The 23,573-nt window shown below is 37.8% G+C and overlaps 1 protein-coding gene across 1 annotated transcript in view; it reads left to right on the forward strand.

The window, feature by feature from the left end:
* Nucleotides 1-576: 576 nt before the first annotated feature.
* LOC140752186 (murinoglobulin-2) overlaps nt 577-23,573 on the forward strand; it is a 47,014-nt gene continuing 24,017 nt past the window's right edge. Inside the window, exons 1-14 of the mRNA XM_073086395.1 lie at nt 577-1,044; nt 2,994-3,169; nt 3,499-3,571; nt 5,230-5,392; nt 12,906-13,076; nt 13,803-13,918; nt 14,250-14,454; nt 14,765-14,890; nt 15,470-15,649; nt 16,063-16,224; nt 16,628-16,939; nt 17,344-17,569; nt 22,739-22,908; nt 23,400-23,546. Of these exons, the coding sequence (XP_072942496.1) occupies nt 971-1,044; nt 2,994-3,169; nt 3,499-3,571; nt 5,230-5,392; nt 12,906-13,076; nt 13,803-13,918; nt 14,250-14,454; nt 14,765-14,890; nt 15,470-15,649; nt 16,063-16,224; nt 16,628-16,939; nt 17,344-17,569; nt 22,739-22,908; nt 23,400-23,546 (2,301 nt within the window). The 5' untranslated portion in view covers nt 577-970. The remainder of the gene's footprint in view (nt 1,045-2,993; nt 3,170-3,498; nt 3,572-5,229; nt 5,393-12,905; nt 13,077-13,802; nt 13,919-14,249; nt 14,455-14,764; nt 14,891-15,469; nt 15,650-16,062; nt 16,225-16,627; nt 16,940-17,343; nt 17,570-22,738; nt 22,909-23,399; nt 23,547-23,573) is intronic.

Below are 23,573 nucleotides of genomic sequence, written 5' to 3' on the forward strand. Positions count from 1 at the left end.
GCGTTTTGGATTACCTTGGATTGTTGTGATACGAGTGATCTGTAAAATTCAATCATAGATCCCCTATAAATCAATCAATCGATCAATTAAAAATTGCTTAAAAACTGATTAAAAATTAAATTACAATAGTAATGGATGGTGTGAGTAGTAGTGTCAATTAACCCGTATAAGAATATTTATTATATTACCTAAATCTTACAATGGAATAAAGTTAAAGTTTTTGAATGTCTTCAAGCTTTGATTTTATTAAACACTGATATAGGAATATATTTAGTTTTTATATCTTTTTAAACATCCAACAACCTACACAACTTCATGTCAGTACATAAAACAACATAATCATTATATCTTCTGTGTTATATTACTTATCAAAATACAATAACCGATTTCTATTTAGACCTAAACATATCTTGTTACACATCCCATTACCACAGTAACGACACCAAACTATGTTGTTCTTTTTTCAAACGCTACGGATCCGATGCCGTTTACGGACAGTTATTCGTCAAATAAAAAGCATAAAACAAAACAGTTGGCAACATCTGCCTGCCGCATTCGCGACCTTTGCGCAGGCGACGGTCAGATCTAGTCGCGCGCATCCCGTGCACCGACGCGGTTCGTTACCCAAATTAATGTATTTTATTTATTACGAATTAGATATCGATACACAAATTAAAGTGACTTAAATATCTTATAAAATAATGTGTTTTTTAATTATGTGTAAATAATTATTAAAGTAGAATATTGTCATAGATAAAATTAAAAGAAACGAAAACGCGGGAAAGGCGCAAATATAATAATAGTGACAGATTATTAAATACACGATGAAGTTTCGTCAACTTTCGTCTCCTACGTCATCAACGTATAAAGTTTCAAATATGTAGTTTTTTTTTCTTTCAACAAAGATTTTTTTTTATTTTAATGTGCTCAAATCGGTTTATCAGTGTATTATTATACTAGTGAAGTCAAGATGTTGTGGCTAATAATGTTAGTTTTGGTACCAGTACAAACACATCTCATCGACACGCCTCAAAATATTACAAGGTATGAAATTTTTAAATGACCCTTTCTTTTCGTAAACTCACTAGAATTCCTACTCGAACTCACTAGATATACACAAAGACAAGTACACAAACACGCAAATCCAAAGCAGAAATATGTATTCATTACACAAAATATCTACTTGACCGAGAATCAAACCCAGAACTCTTCCATGTTACATGACCCGACTGGTGTGATAACAACTAAAGTCAAAGTTCTGCCGACAAAGTTCTTAACTTTTATCAAATTAATGTAATTCGCAAATACGAACGGATACGGGCAATTTTCTCAGGATTAACAAAAACAACAATAGAGCTATGTAAACGGTGTTCATTTACCATGAAAAGAATAACATCATTATAAGTAGATCGGGAATTTTTAATTTTTTGTCGTTCGACGGCAGACGAGTACGATTTGCCCATAGCCCTCAAGCTGACAATTCACTTATACCTAATTTTGTATGAAATAAAAATATTTTAAGTTTAAGATGATGGGATGCCATACGGTTCACCTAAGGCATTTTACCAGTATAATTAGTATGAGTTTTTACGTTTTTATAAATGACTGTTTTGGTATTTGTTTACGTATTTGCCCATACATTTCCAATCAGCGCCCCTAGCGGATTGTATCAGAACTGATTGAAAATGTATCGGAAATACGTAAACAAAAACAAAAACAGTCACATTTGTGAAAACGTAAAAACTCATACTAAGGGTACTGTACCCTTATAACTCGTTACGACGCTAGCAGTGGCTAGCACCCAGCAGTGTTAAGCACTGCTCTGTTCGGGTTGGAAGTGTGTGTAAAACACAGACTTACACGAGACGTCCTCAAGTGGGACTACAATCCCATTTAAATTCTGTTTATTTATTGTGACATTTCACGCTGCTTCAATGCCGATTAGTCGCCGGGAGTATCTTAGTCGCCATCCCGAGGTTGCCTATATGGCAACTACAAAATTTACAACGCCAATCATAGCTAATAGCATCTAACGTGCCCCCCGAAGTGTGTCAACACGGAAAAAAATTAACCACTATCGGCCACCAATTCTCGACGCTACTTAACTTCAAGATCGGTTAAGATCTACACAAGTCACGGAGCTATGGCCCTAAAGTACCATTAACATTGCCTTTATAATATTCAACAATAGCCAAGTCCATCAAACAAAGCGAAGCTGTCACGCCATCACAAGATGCCATAAGAAGAACTATTGTCTATGCACGGAAACAATTATTATAATAATGGTAATGTGAACTAATTTGCCTAGAACTTTTTGCCCCTTTGAACTCTTTATTCTCAATTGTTCTGAAACTCGATTTACTTTGGAACGTATTTTAATTAATGTAATAAGTATCAAGCAATCTAGGGTTAAAACTTCCTTTCTTCATCGGGGGATCCGAAGTTCAATGCCAAAACACGCACCTCTGATTTTTCAAAAGTTATGCACGTATTAGAAGTTACTTATGTTACGGCGAAGGAAAACATCGTTAGAAAACCTGTACGAATGAGAGCCTTTAAAAAACAATCTCAACATGTGTGAAGTCTACTACGTGGTACTTGCCTGTGCGATGAGTACAGCCTCAATCCCTCTTTCTTCGAGAGACCCAGCAGTAAAGCAACATAGGCATAGGGTTGACGACGAAATTTTAAGCATATCTTGGTTTTGATTTGAAATTGTGTGATGTATGATGGAAACTTACACGACACGTTGGGATCACAATCCTGTGAGATCACGACACAGTACGGCATAACGAGCTAATTAAGAAGTTAATAGAAACATATCAATAGGGACCAGCGAACATTATTTTTTTGCACGGCGCGCATAGACACCGATTTGCTAGTTAATATAGTTAACGTTAAAATAATCCCACACAAATACACACATGCACAGACGCGCGCGCGCGCTCTCACCGCCACGAGATCGCCCTAAAGAGTATTTAATATATTTCCAGTAACAGCCCCTGTATAGACAGGAACCACTTGTTCCTGGCGCCAGGGCTGTTGGCGGCGGGGGGAAGTAGCAGAGCCTGTGTCTCCAGGTTCTACCCTGAAGGACCGGCTCGGATGCTGCTAAGTTTGCAGACCGAGGATGGGGAGGTCGTCACAGCTACTCGGGATTTATCTCCAGGTTTGTTGTTCATATGTCATATAGACTTTTACCTTATGATTAATTTGTTTTTATACTCTTGGTACTTCAATATAAGAGTACAAGGCACTTCTGTAAATGTTCATGAAGTCCTAAATCTAGACCTCAAAAATACACTTCCTAGAATCTAGTTTACTTTGTACGTTATCTATGAATCAATGGATATTAAAAGTTAAGTATTAATTAGATACAATGGCTTATCAGTCAATTAACAGAATAATAAAAATATAATTGTTTATCTGTAATTTGTAATTTAGCATACATAAAAAGTAAAAAATCTGAGTTTGACAGAAAATCCGTTATTATTTCAGGAGATGGCGGGTGCATCGATATTAATGTGCCGCTGAAACCGAACACCAAAGCAAACCTCAATGTTAATTTAAGGTACGATACCGTGCATTTTTAGAAGATTCTTGAGATTCTACAGAAATTGTAGGAATTGCCATTTGATCTATACCTCTATAAGTTGAGAGTGAACAAATTATTCGTATTTCTTCTACGGGTTCTCTACAACCGTGTGTGCATGGCCTAAGGGGCCGTTCAAGTATTACGTAACGCAATTTTTGAAGATTTTTGACCCCCCCTCCCCCCCTTGTAACGCACCGTAACGTTTTCCTATACCCCCCCCCCTTTTCGTTACGTAACACTCAAGTGTCCATTTTTACCCTAAACTCACTAAAAAAATATGTTATAGTTTTTATCCTTGGGCGTGTTCAGCCGAACTAGGTTTCCCGAGTATTCTAAGATAGTTTAAGTATAGTCAAAGCATATATACTGCTATACTGTACTAAACTTAGTCTAACTCAGAATACTCAGGACTTAGTTCGGCTGAACCCACTCATTCAAGGGATTCCCCGTAAAACGTAAATGACAAGGGTTGCCAATTTAGGAGTTTTAATTCTCTATTTTTTTATTAAAAAATGTTACGTAACGTGTATTAAGAAAGACCCCCTCCCGCCCCTGTAACGCATCGTAACGTTTTACAAGACCCCCCCTCCCCCCCAAATTGCGTTACGTAATACTTGAACGCCCCCTAATGCGGTTGCTAAGATAAATGCGACGAATACGTGCACGAAAACGTCTCTTTCTTGTTAATCTTTAAAGTAAAAGACTTCTAAAGCCTAAAAGATAATATACCTATTAGAAATATGCCTCATGTTACATACTTTAGCTCTCAGGGCGGCAGTGATTATTTACGTAACGCGGACCGCATGCTCATTGGCTACTTCCATATTATAAAAGCGCATGACCACTCACATATACCTGCGGTCAACCTTAAATAGGACTATCATGTTCCCTTACCCTCAACCTATATCAGGAAAAAAGGTTAAATATTCCGAAGGTAGAATCCTTTATGGATCGACTCCGGCCACCACCGCTACACCTACTTCTGCCCCAAAACAGCAGGGTCAAGCGCTGCCGTGTTCTGGTTTGGAGGATGTGTTAAGGTAGACATACTTTTCCGAGGCGTTCCAGCTTAGAACTCAGGGGTAACGGCGCATCTGTGGCCGACCTCAGGCAAGAATATCTAATCATATCTGAGGTTGATTACAGATGTCCATAGTCGGCAATAACCACTTACTATCAGGTGGACTGCCCGACTGCTACTATATCACAAAATTTATATTACCAACGATTATTACATTTTTATGTGCCGCCACCTTAACTTAAGAACTTATTTAATAAACAATAAATGCATAATAATTTATAGGGCATATTACCTTGTGAGCATACATCACAATAAAATAATAATAAACAAAATTACAGTTAGAAAGACTAATAGGTTTTAGGTTTTTTTTGGCACATAGTTAATCCATATCTTCTTCTTCTTAGTCGATTCCTCATGACTGAGGGTCCTGACCATCAAAATCAGCCTTGTATAGGATGGTCTTCCATGTAGTGCGATTCTGTGCTATTTCTATGAAATGGTAGAATGTGGTGTTGCTAGTTTTCTTAACAACATCTGTCCAATCCATATAGAGACCTACTATTTATGATATAAAGATTGTAAACTAAATACAATGAACTTTCCTATTTAACAGATACCCAGAAGCAAACTGCATCTGGAATGGTCATCTGGCAGTCCGCATCGCCAGCAGCAAAGTGGTGGTGGTGCATACAGAACGGGTTCGATACCGGCCTGGGGACACCGTGCGAGTGAGGGTCCTCGCGCTGAAGGCTGATCTGACGCCGAGTCATGGAAATGTGAGTATTGTATACATGTATGATTTTTTCATGTGTGCGTTGATGGTCAAATCCGAAAGTACTCGTATCCGTATCCGAAAGTAACCGGATTAGTGAAAATGTAAAGTTACAGAATCGATTAAAACACGAAATCTGCATAATTAATAAAATGCTTGTAATTAACGCTATGTTATTGCGCCATCTGATAGCGTCAATTTAAAGGACTATTAGGATAAGGAAAGTATTGGTAAGTGGCAAAGAAAAGGAACGGACATGTTGCCAAAAACATGTATGTCTATCATATGTTTAGTACACCTTGACTTCAATAACGCATTATTAAAAAGATTGCGTATCTGGAGGCACGGCAGTGCCTCCGCCAAGTCGAGTAATTTCATTTCATTTCATGTTTCACTTCTTCTTCTTCTCCATAACGAAACACCTTGTGAAGTGGTGATAGTTGTATTGACATTCAAAAAGTGTTCTGTAATGAACCTATTTTGAATAAAAAAATTGATTTGATTTGATTTGAAATGATCGAAATTTGACAATTTCTAGGCAATAATTGTCTAATATCGATGATAGGTATACAAAACATTCGATAGATAGATGTTTAATAATGGTCGTAAATAGGTAGACTTATTAAAGAGAAAATTCAAAAATCCCTGCTTAACATAATTAAACCTAAAAACAGTAAAGAGAACTAACAATTAAATTTAATTAAATGTACTACATTATTAAATCCATCTCAATAGCAATTCATTTTCCACATAAATTAACAGTATCAGAGAAATTCTATTGAAGCGGTGCAAGCCGATTCATTATGTAAATAAACAATTATTTGCATACGTTCATCCGAACTGTGTCAGTGGCACGCTTAATCTGCGTTTGTGGGTTACAGTTAATAAAGAAATTAGGGCATTTTTAAAATTCCTAAAAGATTTTGTCCAAAATTTTATGACCAACACCCTATGCATAAAATTTTTGGACAATGATATTGCGCTATGACCAATTCATAGTCGCGTTAATATTTTAATAATTATTAGACACTTGTTCTGGGTCTGGGTGTTTTTGTATTGTATTTAAGATTGCTCCCACGGCATAGAGTACCTTTTGAAGGTTTCCCCCTCGTAACAAAAAAAAACAAAAAAAGGGTGTTTTTGTATTAGTGTTAGAGGTAGTTTTTCGTATTAGTGTGTAGATAAAACACATTATTTACATAATATGTTCATCCGAACTGTATCAGTGGCACGCTTAATCTGCGCTTGTGTGTTACTTTTAATATAGCAATTAGAAAATGTTTAAAATGCCCCAAATAATTTTGTCCAAAAATATGATGACTGAACATCGCGCGTGATATTTGACTATGGTTAAGTGGCCAAATCATAGTTGGGCAAATATTTCAATAATTATTGGGTAATTGTTCTGGGTCTGGGTGTTTTTATATTAGTGATGTGTGTGTACATGAAAAATATTTGCATACGTTCAACCGAACTGTGTCAGTGGCACGATTAGTCTGCGTTGATGTTAAAACCGTAATTGGGGCATTTTCAAAATTCCCTAAATGATTTTGTCCAAAAATCTTATGACCAACACCGTGAGCATAAAGTTGTTGGACAATGATATTGTGCTATGACTAATTGGCCAAATCGTAGTTTTTCAAATATTTCTTGATTATTGGGTATTTGTTTGAGGTCTGAGTGTTTTTGTGTTAGTGTTCTCGGCCGGAAGACCGGACCTGTTCAGAAACCTTAATATTTTCTTAATTTTCAATATTAATTTGCAGTTCATTTCAAGACAATTTTTAACCCGACTTAACTATTTAGTAATTATATGTGAAACACATTTTCCTATCCTGTGCGTAGTTCTACTATAATACGTCGGTATATCGATACGGTTTATCCGAGTAACCACCACTTCTAAAGTACTTCAAGCCTATAAAAACGATAATAGACCAGACACCCTGATAGTATTCCATTAGCGTCTAAGGATGATGCGTTTGTAACGTCAGCGTAACACTAATGCACTGCGAAGCATAAAGCTTAACTACGCTCACAGCGCTCCAGTTATATCGCAAAGGAAGATCGAAAGCAGATATACAGAGTCAATACTCCAATTTCCCCGGTGGTGACGTTTGACGCAGTCTTTTTTTTCAATAGAACGTATTTTAGAAACAATTTTGGTATACTATTGACACCATAGGATCTCTATAACTCACTTTACATAGGATTAGAGCTCTATGAAGTCTTTCACAGATGAGATGCTGCCGGATGACTAAGGTACAACGCTTCTATAAAGCTATATTTCTTGAGTGTATCACAATAAAAGAAACATTTGGAGGAAGATGATATATTTTCATAAATATTTTATAACAATGACGATTATGACAATTAGCTTCCCGCCAAAACTCAATTTCTCCCGCCACGCCGCACCGCGCCTCACCGCACCACAGATTAAAAATCATTCTGCCACACTTCTTTTGCCTCTGCTTTACTAGGATAGACGTATAGGATAATGATAAAAATCCGTTCCCTTTAAATCACATGATAATTGATAATATTTTTTTAAAATTCATAATAGGTAACTGTTTTTGTAATGATGAATAAATTTATAAATCGAACGAAGAAGCCCTAATATTAATTCACTACATGACATTGTTTTATATTATCTTTTTATTTATCACTTAACACCATTTCACAATCAGTAACTATCACACAGGTCAGACGAAAGGGGAACTTTCTTAACTAAATCAATGTGCAGTTAAATTCGCATCAATCTTTATTCAGATTATTCAGTTACAAAACAAATACAGAACCAATTGAGAACAACGAACATTGTAATGCATCACTGTCACTGTAATGAAATGATTACTGAAGCCCTTTTCGATATCCACGGTCTGTTGATTCAAGTGGTAAATATACCCTAGATAATTGTTTTGTTAAATAGATGAATATTCGGTCTATTCTACCCTAGTTTGCTTGCCTACCATATGCCAGAAGTGACACCGCTTTAAAAAAAAAGATGCTTTATACATTCACAGCCCCAAATTGGAGTCCCTGCGTCGTGGCATTATACTTTGGTCGTAGGTTTTTTTTTTCTTTTTTTTTGTTTACGAGGGGGAAACCTCCAAAAGGTACCCGACGACGTGGGAGCGACGTCGGGTTATGTGGGACTTTTACCGCAAGAAAACCCCCCGCTGGCCGTCCTCAGCGCTTGGTGGAGAACTCCGGGATCTCCGATGGAACACAACCGGAGTCCTCCGAGCGCTCTGCTTGCTGCTGTGCTTACGACGGTATGCGGCCACACACACCGACGTCCTTCCCGGGGTTGCTTGTTGGACGGTTCGAGCTCCAACTCTTGCCACCCGCAATCCCGGAAGCCCCCTTTTAGTCGCCTTTTACGACAGGCAAGGGATACCGTAGCCCTATTCTAGTCCCGGGACTACAGGGACAAAAATATACAGATATATCTACTCAGCTTTTGTTGTCTTCAGAACATTTAACACATCACAACACAACGTAACAAAATCTGTAGTGAATCATATAGAACATTAGTAATTATAAAAACGGCGTACAATAACAGCTGACTGCAACACGGTCTACCGGTTTTAAATGTGTTATGGGAACCGGCTATGAACAGTTACATCGATTTATTTGCCAGTGACATGCAAAAATGTGACCTTGTTTTTTGCAAATAAAGTATAAACAACTGGTGGATTTTGTTTAAGTATAACTTAATGAGCTGTTAATTTTATACACGTTTATCATCAAAGTCCTGTATTTGTTTTGTACCCAAGTATTTTTTCTCTTATGTTGGTACAGAAGTAGTATTATATGTAAAGTTGGGGATAAACTTTGAATATCATACACAACGCAATGAAAATTATTAAAGTGTCTGATGATTTAAAATTTTAAGAATAAGGCCTATTACTAAGGAAATTAGCCTACCATATCGTTTAAATCGTTTTACCATAGCACCGGTTTGGTTTAGGTTAGGTTACGTTAGTATTTTTTTAATATCGAGGGTCAGATATTACAAAATACTAACCTAACTTAACCTAACCGTTTTATTCGATTCTACTCTATATTAACCCTATTACTTGCTTTGACAAAGTATAACTCGTCTCAATAAATGTAATTCTAAATTACACCTAATTACCTCTCGCTCATCCGCTACAATCATTTCGAGCGTGAGAAAACACAAAGCCGTCATTCGATCACATTCTCTACAGAATCAAGTTATCGTATGTTCACTAGTCACACGGGAAAGTCGGCAATTGAAAAACGATTTCCGCCGATAGAAGCGTTCGTAATTGAATGCGGAACGGGATTGTCCCCGAGATCACAATTCACAATGCCGGTGGACCGTAATATGATCTGTTCGCGGTAGGGTAACCATGTTGGTGTTTATGTGTTGTGTTCGTTGTTTTGACGTTGTAGGCTGGATCTGTGGATGTGGTTCTTTGTGCCTATATTTTCTCTGTAATGCAAGTCTTGAATTCCTTTTATCCTAAATATTTATTTTTAGCAATTTTTAAAGTGCAACAAAGGAACCGAATAACAAACAACTTTTACAGCATATGATATCTAAAAGATTTAATTAAACTTTTATACATAATAAAATAAAGAAATTCGATAGTAAATGGTACTAAAATATAATTTTCAAGAAATAAAAAAAAATAATAAAATGTTCTGTCATTAGGAAACACTTCTGAAAGCTATGAAAGTTGACGAATATGTTTTTTTTGTATTTGCCTTCAACTTTTAATACTTTGAGTTAAAGCCCAAGGATTTTCATTACTTTACGTGTAACCACATGTAAGAACTATAGGAATAGCGGTATTCTATTATGTCCCATTTATCTCACAATATTTCAAAGATTGGTAACCCTACACAATACAGAACATGGTTCCGGCGTACCCAACGGGACTAAATTCAATTCAACATGTTAGTTTTGAAACGTGTCAATAGATCATAGCTTAGGAATCGAATAAGCTTTGTTGTACAGTCAGCATCACAAGTTATTTTTAAGAACGTGAAGGTTTCCTCATATTTTCCTTCACTGTACATGCAAATGTTAATAAATTATACGCATATAATTTTGAATAATTAGTGGATTTGACGCTCAGAATATTTATCAAGAGGCCGAGTTCCTAAATACTAGGCTGGCACACCTCTTAGTTCTCGTTCTCACAAAATAATCCATTACATTTCATGTTACAATACCAATGTAAGCTATACCTTATTAATGTTACTTTTAGTAAACGGATTATGACACTGACTGTACCGCTAACGGTAATATTTTACACTGCAAGCTTTTTGTTTGAATTTGTACTCATCAAACATACGTGCGTCGTGCAATAAAGACACCGCCACACACGCCTCATTCACGTCGGTCGCGAAGTAGTGTAGGTCACCTAATACCTTACTTGCAAATACAAAACAAAGATAACTTACCCTTTTCCAGAAAAGGGAGAAATAATTTATTTTAATAAAAAATATTTAGTCACATTATCTATACTTCTATACTAATTTTATAAAGAGGAAAACTTTGTTTGTTTGATTGTAATGAATAGGCTCAAAAACTACTTTACTGATTTTATAAATTCTTTCACCATTCGAAAGCTACATTATCCACGAGTAACACAGCCTATATTTTATATGAAATATATTTGATAAATAGATTTTGAGGCGGTATAAAGTTTGCCGGATCACCTAGTATCTGATATTCTTAGAGTAAAATTTACTATTTACGAGTAGTTTGGTTTTTGAGACACCATTTAACAATAATCGTAATAAATGGCACTGGGTGTGCGTGGTGTGAGTGGTATTAGTTTTAATAGAATAATGAGAGCAATTGACGATGTTAAGTATGTAGCGTGGTATATAATGTATCTAAGAGTAAATAGATTTAATATTGGAAATGAAACTAGCGGAGCTCGTTTATATAAGTGCTGGTAATTTATTGCGTAAGTATCCTCATTATTAGAAAAACAATAGAAGTTTTACTGAAAAATCACCCTGAAACACACCCCGAGTGTCAGCACTCGGTCACTACTTGGCGGGGTCACTAAGGGGTTACTTGTGTCACGCCACTCGACCCGTCGAGTGCAGCATGGCGCATCCCATGCATATGCGTCACGGCGTCCTCTTAGTGTCCTTTATGTCTTTCCTCGCATGTTTTAATGAAATTAAAGCGGTTTTGAGTATGCTGGTGTTATTTTTTGTATATAAAGGAAATGCTATATCATATTATTTTGTTTACTGTTTAAACTTGACACGAATTTAAAAGTGACGATGCATAATGTTTATAACGTAATAAATATTTCTACTTACTTAGCATTTATAACGAATAATAACTCTGATCGAGTATATTGCTTTATTTATATAACTTCATTCTACTATTGCTACCCTAAGCAAGTTTGAATATTGGTTAAGCAAGCGTTAGCGTGGTTGTAAATTAGTTTAGCAAAGTACTCCGCGTAGTGTATTATACTCAAGTGTCAATGTATAAGATTCGCAAGAATATAAACGAATTTAAATATCATGCGTAGCTTGAACGCACAAATAAGAGTAAACTATTAGATAAACAATAAAATACCGTGCTTATGAAAATACAAAATATGTTTATTTACTGGGACAACATGCTGAAACACACCTCGAGTGTCAGCACTCGGTCACTACTTGGCGGGGTCACCAAGGGGTTACTTGTGTCACGCCACTCGACCCGTCAAGCGCTGCATGGCGCATCCCATGCATATGCGTCACGGCGTCCTCTCCGTGTCCTTTGTGTCTGGCCTCATATGTTTTTTTTCTCTAGTTGTTAATTAAATTAAAGCGGTTTTGAGTGTAACACTGTTGTTATTTTGTGCCTTATTATAAGCTAGTATTGTTTAACTGTTGTTGTTATATATGGATTATTCTAATTTACTTCAAGGCGGCATTTTGTTTCTTATTAAGCTTATTTTTTTTAAACATATATCATAAAATAATGTTTATAATCTATTATAAACATTTTATATAAATATTTATAAACATTCATCGTCATATATTAAATATACTCGTATTACGTATCATTCATCATCAACGCCGTTTATGATGATAGATAAATTGTCAGAAAATAATAATAGATGGCGTATGTATCGGTAGTTCTTTAGACTTGACTAAATGGCGTTGTTTTGATATAACTAAAAGTTGTTGCAAATTATAAAATGAATAAAAATAAGTAAAAACAATGTACCTACATTTGGTGGTCCGGAAGCCTCCATGTGCGAGTTCGACTCGTACTTGCCGAGTTATTTATTAAGACTTTAGTCGATTAATTTATTTTATTACTAAGTATACGAGTAGTTTCGTTAAATTCTAACAAACCCATTTATGGATACAAATTTCAAATAAACAATTTATTATTAGTATTAAGTTTAATAACCCAGCCTATTTCTAAACCACGTACCTAGGGACACTTCCGGTCATAAACATGTGTGGCTTTAACATACATTATTTTCTTATATATTTATCAAAAGTTCTCCCATCCCTAGGTCGATGAGATCTGGCTGGAAGGTCCGCGGGGAATTTGGGACGGCGTGCGAGCAACGCAGTGGCTTCGAGTCCGGACGAGGCTAGGTCTGGCCCAAGTACAGCATCAACTGGACGAGTTAGCGCCGCCCGGGAAATGGGTCGTGAAAGCCAGACTTGGGGACGGGTCGCAGGTTAGATTCAGATCAGTGAAGGTTTTTTTTTATATGGGGGTAGCAGACGAGAATGCAGTCCGCCTGATGGTAAATGGCTACTGCCACCCATGGACATTTGTAATCAATCCCAGATAGGACTAAATATTCTGGACTAAGCTGGAACGCGTCGGAAAAGTATGTGTCCCTTACCACACCCTTCAAGCTTAAAAGTGCTGTTATTGTTATAAAAGGCAAAAATAGGTGTGGCGGTGGTGTCGCCGAAGTCGAACCACAAAGGGCTCTACCACTTTTGACCAAAGTATGTAATCTTATGCTTAGATGGACTACTCACATACTGCGCAGGGGCAATCTAGGGTGCTTGGCCGTCGTGGCGATATCGGGAGTATCTCTACACACTTGCCTGCCGTGCAGTTTTCCAGAGTATGTTTACCTGCTTCAGTTATGGCGGCAGGGGCAATCTAGGGACCAAGGGTATTCTCGCACCCCTGTCACCCTGCCGCAGGGCCGGTCTCGGAAATTGTCTCTGTTTACCTACACGCATTACAATTAAGGAGGCAATCAATGCTCATCCCCACTCTTACTCCCTAGATTGCCTCTGCGGCGGATGTGTGAGTAGCCCGTTTTAAAAGTGAAATAATTTTAATTTTGTATGTGACAAAAGAACTAATAATTGATAATTAATTTCGTCTTTCAGACATCTTTACTTACTCAATAAGGTATGAATTTTTATTCACTGTGTCACAGGGTTCTGCTGCATTCTCCGTGGGTAACTACGAACTACCACCGTTCCAGCTGACAGTACGCCACGCGCCCAGGGTGCTTCGGTCAAGCGATAGGCTTGTTTGGACTGTCTGTGTCAGGTAACCATTTGGATGTCAGTGACCACTTTTATATTTTTTCTTTATTATCGTTCCTGGAAATTCCAGATTGATCACCAGTTACTAATGGTGATATTGCGACATAGATTCAAATAACCCAAACTCCAACCAAAGTGGATCAGTAGTATTTGAGATAATCACGGGCATACAAGGTTACATACATACATACATACATGGCGGTCGAATGCCGAACGTTATTTTTTGAATTCCGGGAATAAATAGATATGGTTTTGTTATGCACATTATTAAACCTGAAATCACGGCCCTAAAACTACCTTACATAACAATTAGGTTCAATTAATTTATTCACCAGATACCCCTGGTCGGAAGCAGTGGAGGGCATGCTGGTGATCCGCCTCCGAGGAGCTGGTACCGTGTCTGACGGGTCCACCGGCATCAGGACTGCAGTGAGGCTCAAGGCGCCCCGAGCCTGCCACAGACATGCAGCGGCTGCTAGGAGGATAGGCCTGGACGGTGTTAACGCTCCTGATGTTGTTGTTGCTGACTTCTCGTTTCAGGTAAGTTATTAGATGTTTAATTTTCTATTATCTATTATCTAAAGCTAACAGGCCTAGTGGCCTGAAGCCCAAACGGGCACCCCGTCTTTAGGGGCAGCAAAATTGCGGGTTTTGCGCAAATTTACCTAGGACCTTTTTCGCTAAGCAAATTGCAGAGACTACAACGGAGATATTATGTAAATTAAACCTTTTTCGCGAATAGCGAATCCAACTTAAATGATATTATTTTCCCATATATAACCATATATGCTATATTATAAAACTATTTATTATTATAAGACTAAAATAGTATTTTTTTTTCTTTTTCTAGGAGGAAGGTACAAGGATATGGCAGAACACAACAGTAGTGTCGCAAGTAGTGGAGGATCCGGTTACCCTGGAATTCCTTACTAAATACAGAGCAGTTATATCCCCTGGATTACCTTACAAGTTAAAGGTTAGTAATCTTAAGAATGTCTTGAATCTACAATTAGCGGAAAATGATGAAAGGAGTTACAAGGCTGAATTTGATAAAAAACTAAAAGTGTATCGTTAGTTTCTTACAATATATTTTTACCTAGCCGAAAATAGAACGAATCCATTTTGAAAAAGATATACAACTATATCCACTATCGGGTAGTGTCACTTATAAGTATCAAATCCTGAGAAGGAATGATAAATGACAAACTTTTTGCATAGATAAGTATAGATATCTCACTGCCTTGTAACAGAAGGAAGCCATTAAATGGCTTAAACGGCTCACAAGTGTGTCAGCCATTTAATGGCTGTCATGGTGTAATTTACGCGGAACAATGCCGACATGTGCAGTTATGTGGTGCAAAAACACGAAATCGAAGAAAAAGTACGGAGCGTTCGTAAATACTCTAAAAACTACATTTTTTGAATATTTTTCAAACACAATAATAGATTACAGTGACAATTTCAATTGTCACATTGGTTACATTTTTTGCTAGGAGTGAGTAATCTTTACTAATCTATGATTTTTTGTTAAAAAAGATAAATTTTGCCCTATCAGGTGAGAGCAACCCGCTGGGACGACAAGCCCGCGGCCAACGAGCGCGTGCGGGTGTGTCGCTCCGCTGCGGCCGCGACTGTGGCGCCCCCGACGTGCGTGGAGGGTGTCACCGACGCACGAGGGGTTGCCAGGGTGCTGTTCAACGCTGAGGATAGCACTAGCCCTTTGTATAAGTTCGATGTAAGTTGTACTATATGACATACATAGTACAAAATATGGTTTTTATTTTCAAATTTAAATTTCAATAACTTGTTGGATTTGACTTGAATACTGACATTACTTTTCTCCTTTATACAGTGAAGGAAAAGTCGATTTGAGTAGATTTTTAAAAACCTCCATAAATAATTTTTTTTTTTTGGTAAAAGCGGCTTAGCCCTTTGCCACTTGCCTTTTTACGTCAATTTGCTGCAATAAAATATTATTTCCATCTTTCTAAATTCGCTAAAAAATATCAGATCATTTAAAGCCCAACTTTAAGAGTTCTCAAACTTTGAAAATAAAAAATACTTTAAGGGTATTATGTAGGGTATTTCTATTGTATATCTATTGCTATAATATATGTATTACTATTTCTATAATTATCTACCCTCCAGGCTACCCTCCACAACGTGACAGCATCCCTCCAGCTGGCCTGCAGGGGCGCTGCCAGCCGCGCGGCGTTAGGCCCGCTCCGCACTGACGCCAAGGCCAGGACGCTAGTGCCGCTCTACCTTAACCTCGGGAACGTCACAACACCGCTTACTGTGCATTTTGTGGTAATTATAGTTTTAGAAGATTATTTTTTCATTGTTTCAGGTACTGCCTCATGAAATCCAGAATTGGAGAGATTTTTAGATGTCAATATTTAATTAGTATTTTGTTAAAAAGTATGAACGAAATTAGTTGTCGTTATGTTTCTTAATAATATATTAAGTGCATATAAACTATCGTGGATTTGGTTTATTTTAGTTTCTTCATCACAATAATTATTTATTCAGCTTAAAATAAAATAATAATTAGGTATTAAGTTCATTATATTTTCTCTTTTTTTTTCTTTAATAACTTTGCTTCAGTTCATAATTTTCATCACCTTCATCACCACTTCATCAGCAATCCCCACTCATATATAATTTGGCATACCTTCACTTCGGTCCTCACTCACTACGCTATATTCTCCAGGTGATAACCCGAGGTGGTATAATCTACCGCTGGGGCGCGACCACGCAGTGCCCGACCGCAGCCGCCACCACACAAATCCAGACCACCCCCAGGAACTCCAACTGTCCGCTCAGGCACGAGTTCAACGTGGAAGCCAGGAACACGAGTGATGTAGACTCCTTGCTGGAGAGGCACTTGCTCAGGGTGATGCTGCCGATCAAGGTGTCCCACCAGATGTGCCCGGATAGCCGGGTGCTGGCCTTCTTCTACCATGCTGGAGAGCTGGTCAGCGCTAGCAAGCACTTTGAAATGGAAGAATGCTTTGGGAACCAGGTAAAGAAAACTCTGATATTGTCATTTCTTAACAGTTAATTGTGTAAAGTACAGTAGGATAGGGATAGGGACTGAACTGATTACTGGCAACACTGCGATCAGTATTGATCTATTATAACCAATGTACAGATGGGCAAATTCGGGAGCAGAGACCTATATGCCAATTAATTTTGTCTACCAGTACTCTTATTTTACTAAAATATTGTTACGGTGTTAATTTTAAGTAGCTTATAATCTAAGTGATCGAATAAAAACTGGTGATTGTTCATTTGTCTTTAGGCCTCTGCTGTTGTCTACAAGATATTTGATCTTTTCTTAAATTATTTTGATTCTTTTTGTTTATCAAAATCTGATACTGAGTTATGTTTTCCCCGTTCTCTATTATAAATATTTTTCCTTACCAGGTGGAAGCAACCTGGTCCTCCCGCCAGATCGCCCCGGGGTCGATGGCGACCCTCCAGCTCAGCACCCCGGGCCCGGCGCTCTGTGCGCTGTCGGTACTGGACACGGCCGCCAAGTGGCTGCAACCGCCTGACAGCATCCGTGACGTCATCATGCTAGCGCTGAGGCGGCTCATCGAGGCTCATAGGAACCTGACTGAGCATGATGCTGCGGGGGAATGCTTCCTCAGTAAGTAGTCTTTAGGAGTTAGACCAGGTAAAGGTAACCTTTTCGAATTTGCGTAGTTGTGGCGACTTCCCGCTTCTCATCAAGAGATGGCGTCCCGAGTATTCTGAATCACGCTATCGAAGTTTTCTAAACATCTTGCATAAATACAGCCTCCGAACTATCTCTCGGTACAACACGGCCGGTCCCCTGGCATGATCACCTAGCCCACATGTCCCTTTGCCAAATAGTCCTTAAGGATATTAACGAAGTCGCGGAAGTCTGAAGGTGGTAGAACCCTTTGTGGTTCGACTCCGGCGGCACCACCGCCACACCTATTTCTACCTAATAACAGCAGTGTTAGGCGCTGCTGTGTTCCGGTTTGAAGGGTGTGGTAAGGGAGATAGACTTTTCCGAGGCGTTCCAGCTTAGTCCTCAGGGGTAGCGGCGCATCTGTGGCCGACCTCAGGTAGGAATATCTAATCCTATCTGGGGTTGATTACAGATGTCCATGGGCGGCAGTAGCCACTTACCATCAGGTGGACTGCATGCTCGTCTGCTACTATCATATTATAATAAAAATAATAATAATAATAAGCCCCTCACAAACCTAACTCCACGTCCGGTCCGAACACCAGTGACCACGTGAGGGGCGGACTTAGGCAGCTTTCAGCTAATTACTTACCTAAGGCTAACGGAGCAATAGTATAACAGTAGAATGCGATGCGTCTAAGAAGCGGTAATAAACTACCCCAGGCGGGTACCGGAGCGAATCGCGATGGAGAATCCCGCCCCGAGCCCTCGAGCTCGGGCAGTCCCACGTATTCTGGGGGGGACACCGTGTCGCAAACTTCTGCCCAGTATAGCACTGTTGCAGATCATAATCACGACTCAGTGTCAGTGATTGAAACAGTTAATAGCAGATCATCTTCAACCCCACCTTTGTCAGCAAATGTTGTACAGGAGGCGCAAGCCAATAATCCTGTACCCATTGCTGATTCCAAATGTGTGCGAAAAAAGTGGACAACTGAGATGAACCAATTTATTTGGCGCACTTACCTAATAGCAACCAATATGGAGACAGATACTCGGCACTATTTAGACAAACTACACAGTGAATTTAATCGTAAATTCCCAGACATGATTTCTTCCAAGCAACGATTAGGAGATCAAAGAAGAATTATTTTAAGAAACAAACTATTGGACCATGAAACCTTAGAGAGAATAAAAACAGAAGTTAACACATATATACAAACCCACTCTAATTTGCAAACACAATCAAACAACTATAGCCAAAACACACAACGCAGAAGAATGAAGTGGTCTCATGAGATGAATGAGACTCTAATAAGATGTTATTATGAAATAACGGAATGCGAAACGAATAAAACTGCTTATAGATCACAACTTAGAAACAAATTTCTCGATATATACCCACAATTTTCCGATCTCTCCGAACAGCATATTTCAGACCAAACACGATCTATTATACATAATAAGTATATACCAGAAAACAGACTTCAGGATATAGTAAGAGAAATTCAAAATTCAAGATCACACCTAAACCTACAACTAAGTAATGGTAATGAAAGCACACCAGACAGTAATGACGATTTCACTAACACATCTAATAACGAAAATAGTGTAGTCACTCATACAAATAGACAAAACGTTACGTCATGTACTATCCAAAATTCAAATAGTTCTCGTAACTTAATTTCATCTAGACCTTATTTAAACTACACAGATATAGAAAAAATATTCCAAGAAACATTAGATCGATTCAAACATTCTAGCCCAGTTAATCGACCACACATACCTAAACAAAAGACTTGTAAAAGATTAGCTTCCATAGTTAATTATATAAATACTAACTTACTCCCTAAATATATATCGATTGATCATGACTTCATTTTATTTCAAACTATAATTTATGCTGCAGCTTACACAGCTGCCGTATGTAATGGGGCTAAAATTAAAGAAACGGCAAATACATTACACCAAAACAGGCAAAATATACCGCCGTGGCAAAAAAGAATTGAAAATAAAATACAATTGCTGAGAAAAGAGATAGGAAGAATGACCCAGCATATACGAGGAAATAGAAGTAGAAAGCTAGATAAACATGTAGAGGATATCAAAAATAAATATATAATTCATTCCAAACACGAAGGGCCAAATGTTACACCTGATTTGATTTTAGATACAATGAAACAAAAACTTAACGCTTTTACGAGTAGACTTAAACGATATTTAATTTGCAATTTAAGAAAAACACAAAACATTCAATTCATTAACAATGAAAAAGTATTTTACAGGCAGCTTAATTTAAACACACAAAATTCTCAAGTTATGTCACCAAACACTAATAATAGTAATAGAAATATCAATGTATCACCAACCGAAGAAGAAATGCATCAGTTTTGGTCCAAAATCTGGTCCGATTCTGTTCAGCATAACGCGTCTGCTAAATGGATCAAATCAGAAAATCTTGAAAGCATTCATCCAATGTCTTATGAACACGTACCAGAAGACACATTTTTAAAAGTTGTTAAAAAGTCTCATAACTGGAAAAGTCCTGGAACTGATAACCTTCATAATTTTTGGTATAAACAATTTACATCAATTCACACTGTATTACACAAACATATTAACAACTTTATAAATAACCCAGAATTAATACCAGAATATATCATGCAGGGCGTCACTTATTTGATCCCCAAAGATAAAGATTCCGCTGACCCCTCAAAATACAGACCGATTACTTGCTTGCAGACTATATACAAAATACTTACAGGATGCATATCAGACATTGTTTACCAACACGTCACACAAAACAACATACTAGCAGAGCAACAGAAAGGGTGTAGGAAAGGTAGCCAAGGCTGCAAGGAACAGCTAATAATAGACTCAGTAGTCATGAACACTGCTTATACACTGAAGAAGGATATAAGCATAATGTACATAGATTACCAAAAAGCATTTGACTCTGTACCTCACTCCTGGTTAATATATATACTAGATCACTATAAAATACACCCAACAATAATATCGTTTCTAGAAAAAGCCATGAATCACTGGTCTACAAAACTAAAAACACAAAACAGTCATATTACATCGCACACTCCTTCTATCCCTATTCGGCGAGGCATTTTCCAGGGTGATGCCTTTAGCCCATTATGGTTTTGCTTAGCTATTAATCCTCTTTCTCATATGTTAAATCAAGCAAAGGCCGGATTCCGCATTAAAATCAATAACATCCAGACAACACTTACACATTTAATGTACATGGACGATATCAAATTATACAGTAACAAAACCAAAACACTACATGTTTTAGCAGATGCCACCCAGACATTTTCAGCAGATATACAAATGAATTTTGGTGTAGATAAATGCAAAACACTAACAGTCACAAACGGCACATTAGTACATAATGATTACATCTTAGACTCGGGGCAAATTATTGATTCACTTGATCATAACACATCTTACAAATATTTAGGGATTCTACAAAATCAAAGAATTAATCACAAACTTATAAAAAAAGATATAATAAAGAAATTTCAACACAGACTTAACATCGTCCTTCGCTCTCAACTTAATTCACGCAACTTGATTAAAGCACTTAACACATACGCCATTCCATTATTAACTTATTCATTTGGAACTATTAAGTGGTCACAGACGGAACTTAAGAATATTCAACGTAACATAAACACATCCCTAACAACTCATAGAAAACATCACCCTAGATCATGCGTACAAAGATTAACACTTCCCAGAGCTGAAGGTGGCAGAGGAATAATAGACGTGGTCAATTTACATAATAAGCAAATAACAACTTTACGCAAATTCTTCTTTGACCATACTCTAAGATCTAATCTGCACAAAGTGATCACTGCAGCAGATACCGGACTAACACCACTTAACCTCTGTGACAAAACACCGCAACATAATGAACGATTAGTTAATATACCAGACAAAGTTGCTGCATGGGAAAACAAGGCTATGCATGGGAGACACTTTAAAGATTTGCAACAGCCACACGTTGATAAGGCGGCGTCAAACGAATGGTTGCGACGTGGAGAGCTCTTCCCCGAAACAGAGGCCTTCATGATGGCAATTCAGGATCAAACCATAAACACTCGTAATTATCAAAAACATATAATCAAAAACCCTAACATGTTAAATGATTTATGCCGGCGATGTCACAGTAGTTCAGAAACAATACAACACATCACAGGCGCTTGTAAATCCATTGTTCAGTCAGACTATAAACATAGGCATAATCAAGTAGCAGCAATAATCCATCAAAACCTAGCACACAGACATAATTTTATACCACACAAAATCGCATATTACAAATACATACCTAACACTATATTAGAAAATAATAATCATAAAATTTATTGGGACAGAACAATCATCACCGACAAAACAGTACATTTTAATAAACCGGATATAACATTATTGGACAAAATGAACAAGACCGTTTTCATAATAGACATTGCAGTATGTAACACCCACAACTTACTTAGCACATACACGGAAAAAATGGCCAAATACACTGAATTAGCAATAGAAATAAAAAGACAATGGCAAGTTAGCACAGTTAAGACAATCCCAATTATAATTTCGACAACAGGTGTAATTCCCAAAACTCTAGATGCCAGTCTCAACATATTACAGATGCCTCCATCCACACAGTCACTTCTCCAAAAAGCTGCTATCCTCAATACTTGTCGTATTACCCGTAAATTTCTAGATTTGTAACTTAAAAGTCTCCTCCGTCTACGCTTGGCTAAGGCCCGCGCAGCCGGATTAACTTTACCCCTTACAAGGGAGAATCAAAACAACATACAAAATAATAATAATTACTGAGTAGTTAACAATAACCAAAACATAATACCATAGGTAGTACATAGTCGTCAGCAGTATTACACAATAAAACCGCGACGCGTAGAGTAGAGCTGCCCTCTGAAAATTAATTAACAAAAAAAGGACTTCAGGTTTACCATGTGTGAAAGTCTGCCATTCTTACAACTCTCCATCTAAACTAGAGTAATCTATTGTTAATGCAAAACTATTAAATGGTAGTATGTAATTATATTGTAAGTAACTTAGTTTATAAGCACTGTATGTTGTCCTAATAAAATAAAATAAAAATAATTAACCTAGCCTTTATTTTAGCCACAGACATGCCAGAGCTACCAACGAGCAGCCAGGAGCTGATGGCGAGCTGGTTAGCGACGGCAGGAGTGAGGGTATCAGGGGGTACCACCGTCCCCAGGAAGTGTGACCCGGCTCCTGAGTTACTGCTCTCTGATGACGTGTTCTCGCCCAGGAGTGACTTCTCAGAGGTAAGAAGGAAGTCAGACGGAACTAAGTTATATTCCTTGTTATTTGACTGCAATAACATAATTGCTCGTTGTTCTTATTTAAAAAGTATTATAAGGGTGAGAGAGAGATCCCAGATATGACCAAGACTAATCTTGGTTGCTAGTATATAGGAGCCCAAGCTCTTACAGCTCCTATGATATTGTCTACGTACCTATAGGTTGCTACGCTTGACGAATAAGTTAAAAGACCTCGTGTCCTCGTTCCTTATCATAATCGTGATAGAAGTCAAGATATATGAAGTATTTGCAATCGGTTAAATAAAGTATGTTCATGTTTGGCAAATCTTCTCTCTCTGTCTCTCTCTTTTTCTATCTGTCTCCCTTTCTCTGTCTCTTTCTATCTCTCTCCCTCTTTCTTTCTCTCATTAAAAGTCTATTTTTTACTCTATGAACAATGTTTCTATAGTATTTATTATTTGAGTAAACAAACCATTATTTTTTTGACCTCTCAGGCGTGGCTATGGAAGTTGATAGCGGTGGGGGGCAACGGTTCAGCGATGGCAACCGCTCGTACACCGGACTCCATCACCAGGTTCGAGGCTAACGCCTACTGCCTCTCCAGGACCGGGATAGCTATATCCCAGCCAGCTGTACTACAGGTGTACACTCAATATTTTAAAGGCACT

This window comes from Epargyreus clarus, unplaced genomic scaffold (genome assembly GCF_041222505.1).
Source record: "Epargyreus clarus isolate Ecla_fem2 unplaced genomic scaffold, WU_Ecla_fem_2.2 ptg000024l, whole genome shotgun sequence".
NCBI lineage: Eukaryota > Metazoa > Arthropoda > Insecta > Lepidoptera > Hesperiidae > Epargyreus > Epargyreus clarus.